General features: G+C 32.7%; 1 protein-coding gene across 1 annotated transcript; it reads left to right on the top strand.

Annotated features, from left to right (window-relative positions):
* The first annotated feature begins 347 nt into the window (after nt 1–347).
* On the top strand, nt 348–2705 carry LOC105786490 (L-type lectin-domain containing receptor kinase S.4). The gene has a single exon (XM_012612953.2). The coding sequence runs from the start codon at nt 451–453 to the stop codon at nt 2467–2469; it is 2019 nt and encodes a 672-aa protein (XP_012468407.1). The 5' UTR covers nt 348–450; the 3' UTR covers nt 2470–2705.
* Nucleotides 2706–7125: the final 4420 nt, after the last annotated feature.

A 7125-nucleotide genomic window follows, 5' to 3' on the forward strand; every position in this document is an offset into this window, starting at 1 on the left:
ATGAACATTATTATAAATGTAAAGGAGCTTGAGTTCAAGTGTACTGAACTGTATTATCATTTTATTTATGGGTTAGGAAGTAAATATGTCCATGAGTTGGGCCACTCAGGCTCAAAGGGTTACTCGAAAAGTGAGAAAATTTGGATATAAATATTACTTTTTAATTTATTTTCAATTTGTTAAAAAATATTTATTTAATATTTTTAATAATTTTCTATGTATTATACTTTTAAAAAAAGTAATACAAACGGACCAAATCAAACTCGATTTTTAACATTTTATCTGAGTTAATTATTGAAAATGAAAATATCTAAAATACTCTAGTATTCCACCGACCCTTTTCTGTCTCGATAAGGAGACCCCCCAAAGAAAAATGCTCAAACTCCCTTCAGACCTCACACAACATTCCTGTAGATTTCACAGTTTTTACTCTCCATTTATCTTTAGAAAATGCCTTATTTCCTCCTGGTTTTGCTTACTCTTATCCCCCTTTTAATCTCTTCTTCTTCCCAACCCACTGATACTCTCTTCTTCCCAGGTTTCAAACCCCCAAATCTCAGCACCAACTTAACACTAACAGGAAGTGCAGAGATTCAAGCCAATGGCATTCTAAAATTAACAAACGACACCAGTCGTTTACAGGGTCATGCCTTTTATAGCTCACCATTTAGATTCAAAAACTCCAGCAATGGCCAAGCTTTCTCCTTTTCAACCACCTTTGCAATGGCCATAGTCCCTGAGTACCCAAAGCTCGGTGGCCATGGTTTGGCTTTCACAATCGCCGCTTCTAAAGACCTCAAAGCACTGCCTAGTCAGTACTTAGGGATCCTCAATGCTACCGATGTGGGCAACTCGTCGGATTATCTCGTTGCGGTTGAGTTCGATACGGTTCAAGATTTTGAGTTCCAAGACATCAACGACAACCATGTTGGAATCGACATAAACAGCTTGAACTCAACTGCTTCGGTTCCTGCTGGTTATTACATCGATGGGGTTGGTTTGGTGAAGCAAAATGTTAGTCTCAAGAGTGGGAAACCGATTCTAGTTTGGATTGAGTATGACTCAGTTGAAAAACTGGTTAATGTAACGATTTCATCGAGTTCTAAAAAACCGAGTTTGCCGATCTTGCCGTTAAAGGTAGACCTTTCACCTTTTCTCCAAGAGTTTATGTATGTTGGGTTCTCAGCTTCAACTGGTTTACTTGCTAGTTCCCATTATATTCTAGGTTGGAGCTTTAAAATGAATGGAGAAGCTCAAGCTCTTGATCTATCTTCATTACCTTCACTTCCCCGACCACCGGCAAAACATACAGCTTTAAAAGTTGGTGTCTCGGTTTCATCTGTTGTTTTTGTTATAGCAGCTTTATCCGTTGCTGTTTATATCTTTATGAAGATCAAGAATGCTGATGTGATTGAAGATTGGGAATTGGAAATTGGGCCACAAAGATATGATTACCATGAACTCAAAAGAGCAACCAATGGTTTTAGTGACAAAGCTTTACTTGGTCATGGTGGTTTTGGCAAAGTTTATAAAGGAAAGCTTAAGGATTCTAAAACCCAAGTTGCTGTCAAGAGAGTCTCTCACGAATCGAAACAAGGGTTACGCGAGTTCGTATCGGAGATCGCGAGTATTGGGAGACTTCGACATCGGAACTTGGTTCAATTATTGGGATGGTGTAGGAGAAGAGGTGACCTTCTTCTTGTTTATGATTACATGGCTAATGGTAGCTTAGATAAGTTCTTGTTTGATGACCCTAAAATAGTACTTAATTGGGAACAAAGATTGAATATTATAAAGGGTGTTGCTTCAGGGCTTCTTTATTTACATGAAGGGTATGAACAAATTGTGATTCATAGAGATATTAAAGCTAGTAATGTGTTGTTAGATGATGAATTGAATGGAAAGTTAGGAGATTTCGGGTTGGCGAAACTGTATGAACACGGTTCGAATCCAGGGACAACTAGGGTTGTTGGTACACTAGGGTATCTAGCACCGGAGTTACCTAAGACAGGAAAGGCCACAACGAGCTCCGATGTTTATGCTTTCGGTGCTTTTTTGCTCGAGGTCGCATGCGGGCGGAGACCCATCGAGTCCAATGTATCACAAGAGGAACTAGTGTTGATTGATTGGGTTTGGGAGAAGTTTACACAAGGAAGGCTCTTCGATGTGGTAGACATTAGGCTTAATGACAAGTATAAAGAAGATGAAATGTTGGTGGTGCTTAAATTAGGCCTAATTTGCTCAAATGATGCACCTATGGCGCGACCTAACATGAGGCAAGCTGTGAGATATCTTGACGGAGAGGCTGAATTACCAGAAGTTTTGAAACCATCGAGGATATATGAGGGAGTTGGCGAAGGGTTTGACACTTTTCTGCATTCGTTCATGTCCTCAACATTTGATAATACGAGTTCGTATTCATTCACGGATCAACATGGCAATGGTGGTACTAGTATTGTTTCTCTTTGAGAAAGTAGACTACTTTTATATATATATATATATATATATATAACAAAAAATGGCAGATATTTCACATGTTATAGCATCATTTTTCAATGACAAAATTTTCAGTTCTCACATAGGAAGGCATTAATGAGGGATGAAATTGAATTCAAACTGAAATGGTAGCAGAGTACTTTTGGTTGTATTTGGCTAAAATTAATGAGAAAGTTGACAATGTTATGCTTTGGAGGGACCATATATATTTCTTTTGTACCAAAAACCATAGTAAATCAAAAGAAAGAGACAATAATAAAGTAATTGATTTAAACTTACTTTTTCAAAGTTCAAAAATATGCTTTCTACTCTACACAAATTTAAAATTTAGTCCCTATACTTTTATTTTTTAATAATTTAATTCCTTATAGTTTTTAGATTTCAAATCCAATCTCAATTATTAACACGGTTAAATTCTGTTTGATAAATTATATCCCAAGCTCTTGGCAAGTATGATATTGTCAGTGATACTCCTTTCATCCACAAATGCAAATTCATACCTTGATATTAGGAAGATGAACTCTAGAGCTAGCTTCATTAGTCGAAAGAGAGTTTACCCGTACTCAATGTCGAAGCCTCTTTTTTTAAAATCGACTTTTTATTTTAAGAAAAGACAAAAATGAGAGTCGCCACCAATCATTTTTAAGAGGCGTGATTAGGTCATCTCGTGATTTGGTCGTTTTAATAAGAAGTTTGATTTATTAAAATAATATTTTTCGGTCTACAAAGATCTAGAAAATGGGTTCGGGAGTCGGTTACACACGAGGAAGGATTAGCACCCTCGTTACGCCCAAAATTAGTACCTAATTGATTACTTGATGTCTTCAGTGTCAAAAATTAAAAATTTGGAAAGAGTTTAAAACACCATCCTTTTATTATTATTATTAAGGCACTACCTAACTAAAATAATTTTCGTGAAAAGGGCTTATTTCAAGTTAAGCGAGAAAAAAAAAGATTATGTCCCGTAAGTTAGGACACAATGTCTTAAATCCTCGAAAACGAGAATAAACGCCAATTGATCACTGCTTAAATCGCATTTTATTTATTTATTTTAAAGTAGATATTCAACTATCTTGGTTTTAGAATGAAGCCATATTCCGTAAGTTATGAACACAACTTTTCCAATTCCAAAAATAATGAATATCACCTCAGTTTTGAATATTTTACATGTTATATAAAACGAAGATGACCCTTTTTCTTTTCTTTTTTTAGAAAGATATGTATATATTTTTTTTAAAACCGAATGAATAGGTTGTGACATAATGCACAAAATGATGATAGTAATACAACTATAATAATAATGAGAATACCAATTTTGTAGTAATAATATCAATTTTTATAATAATAATATCGATTTTATAATAATTATGGTACTAATCATAGCATGGTTATTACTATATTAATAATATAGTTAATTACTATTCTAATATTAATTAAATAATAAAGGAAAAATAAATAATAATAATAATAATAACAATAATAATACAATAAATGTGTGAGTCAAAAAAACATAAACAATCTAATTTTCGAAAGTATAAAAAGTAGGATAATAATAACAATAAGAAAGGACTAAAATGAAACAAAAACAAAAATTAAATGGTAAAATTTTAAAAAGAAAAAGAAGCGAAATAGGACTCGATTGAAATTATCATTAAAAAGTGGATGAAGGACCGAAATCATAAATAGACCATTAAAAAAACACGCGGATCTGCTGGGTTGGATCGGGTCGGCCCCCGAAACGGCGTCGTTTTTGATACGAGCCAAGGAGGTGACACTCAAGGGGTTGTTTTTCCTAGTGGTCCAATCACTCGAAGCAAGACACGACAATTAAAATCAAAGATGAATACTTTTGTCCAAGACTTTGTTGCTACAAATTTAATTCATCATGTCCGTGACGTTGACAAATACGGGAATGCAATTCACTGGACCAATCTTAGAATAGTGAAAGCCCATAAATTGGTGGATTAATCTTTTATGTATCTTATTCTTATTATTTACTTAATTCTCATTGGTTGGGACACATCACTTATGAGTTTTAAGTAATTTTATTGGTTAAGTTATTATTTATTTATTTTCTTAGATAATTTTAAAGAGTTTTATTAGGGTTCAATTACTCTTGTATTTCGCCTATAAATAGGCTTGCTTTCTACACATTGAGGGGGATATAAAAAAAGAGTATTTGTTTTCTTCCAAATTTGTGTGAGGCAAATTTTTTAGAGTAGAGTGATTCTTCTCTTGCTATTTAGTTTGGAGTTTGTTACTTTGGAGGGTATTTCGGAGTTACAAATATTCAAATTTCTTTCCCGTTCATTGGTGTTTCTAGAGGTTCTTCTTCTAGGGGTTTCGTAGGGAGCCGCTTAATCATTGGCGTTTTTGGTTACAAGTTAACCAAGGGTTCCATAAGGCAAATCTATCCTTTATTATTATTATTTAACTAATTTTATTTATTCTCGTTTTTATTTCTAATTTATGTTTCTCTTGTGTCTAGATTCGGGATTCCGCATCAGTTGGTATCAGTTTCAGACCATTTGGTGTTATTTTTTAAGCTAAAATCATATCCGAAATTCTTAAAAAAAAAAGCAAAAAGCGCAAAAAAAAAGAGTTGAGAAAAGTCGTAAAAAAAAAAGAAAAAAAAAAGAGTTGAGAAAAATCGTAAAAAAAAAAGTTGCCTACCTCTTATACATAGGTTTCTTCTTTTCCTATTATTATTATTATTATTTTTCCCAAAATTGAATTTCTTTTCCTTCTTCTTTTCTTGACTCAGGTATAATTAAAGCTTCAATTTTTGAAAATTTTAAGACATCGAACATTTCCGATTTTTTTTTTTTTAAATTGGGTAGAGTTTTCTTAAGTTTTCTTCTTATTAAAGTTTTTCTTTGACTCTAGAGTTAGGGATCGTTGCAGGTCTACGTTTTTTGTTTCTCTTACGTTTTTTAACACTTTGTTTCTTCTTGTGTTAGCAGATATTAAAGGCACGCACAATTTCTTCATCCGTGTAGCCTCCATTACAAATTGCCTTGTCAAGTTTATTGGCCTCTTAGTGCAATTAGCGTCTTCATTGTTTCTTTGTTTACTAGTTGTTGTTTTTTTTTTGTTTTTTCTTTCTTGTTCCTGTTTGTTTGTTTGTGTTTCTCTTGTGTCTAGATCCGGGATTCCGCATCAGTTTTGGGGCCTTTCAAACCCTTCTAAAACGGTGCTGTTTTGGCACCCTATATAAGCAAAAAAAAACTTCAAAAAAATCATTTCATCCCCATTTCTAAAAAAATTTCAGAAAACCTCTCCCCTCTCTTCGAGCCACTTTCCGACCGGCCTTGGCTCCGGCGGGTTTAGGGTTTTTGGCATTCTGAAATAGCTTGGCCCATTGGGCCTCTAGGTCTTTATTTTCGGGCCATTTGGGCCTATGAATGTAATTGGACTTTTTATTTTTATTTTTGTTTCTGGTTGATGTTTAGGGCCCGAGCAAAATTGGGCCCTTACACTCAAGATCAGAGTTCGATTTAGAGGTTAACTTATGTGGTAGTGTAGTTTGTGCATGTCTGGTTAGCATTTAGATGTATGCAAGCCTTCCTTTTTGTTCCTACAAAACAATATGTTGTGCTTTAATTATTTCTTAAAGGTTGAATTTTACTATTAATCTTTGTACTTTGTAGAAGTTGTTTATTTAGTCTTTATACTTTAATTTGGTCATTTTAGTCCTTATACTTTTCAATTTTAAAACTTTAGTCCTTACCAAATGATAATGGTTAATTTTGCTATTTTCCAAAATTTGATGCTAAACATATATATATTATCATATGTGTAATACCATGTCAACGTGTTATTTTTACAAATTACTCACTAAAATTTAGTTTATGGGTTAACGATTGTCATTTGTGTCAAAACTGAAATTTCAAATTTTGAAATTTATAAGAATGTTAGAATGATTCAATTAGAGAATGTGGGCTAAATACGCATAACACATGACTAGTAATTGAATTTAACTACTATTATTTGGGTCAAGGTTAAAATTTTGAAATTGAATATAGGGACTAAAATTGATGAAAATTAAAGTAAAAAATTAAATCCATAACTTTCATAAAATACAAAGACTAATACAGTAATTTAACCTTTGTTAAGCCATCAAATCTAAATAAATATATACATATATAATTTTGGCTTTATTGTCCCATTCCTCACCTAAATAATAAAAGATATCTAGAGTATTATTAGTACTACTTATCCCATCAAGATGTAGGTTATATTACTAAACTATTAGTAAATTTATATTTTGATAATTTAATTTCAAAAAGTTACAAAATGATTAATGAATTATTCAAAAGTTTTCATTTAAGTCATTGGGGTATAAAGTTTTTTTTCTTTTTTTTAATCTAGCCAATAAACTTCAAGCAACGATTCGATAACCGGTGCGGTGCATCAATACTCATTGGTGAGTAGAATTACATATATTAGATCTAAGTCGATCTGACGGTTAATGTTAGAAATCGAAAAAGAAAACTATTTAAATTTTAATTCGTAGATTTGTGACATTTAAAATTGTTTAATAAAAAAAATTGAACTGCAAACAAATTTAACTTGTAATTGAAAAGTAAGACACAAAGCATGGTAGTGGTAATAATGTCATTTGTCCTT

The sequence above is a fragment of the Gossypium raimondii genome, chromosome 1, assembly GCF_025698545.1.
Source record: "Gossypium raimondii isolate GPD5lz chromosome 1, ASM2569854v1, whole genome shotgun sequence".
In the NCBI taxonomy this organism is placed as follows: Eukaryota; Viridiplantae; Streptophyta; class Magnoliopsida; order Malvales; family Malvaceae; genus Gossypium; species Gossypium raimondii.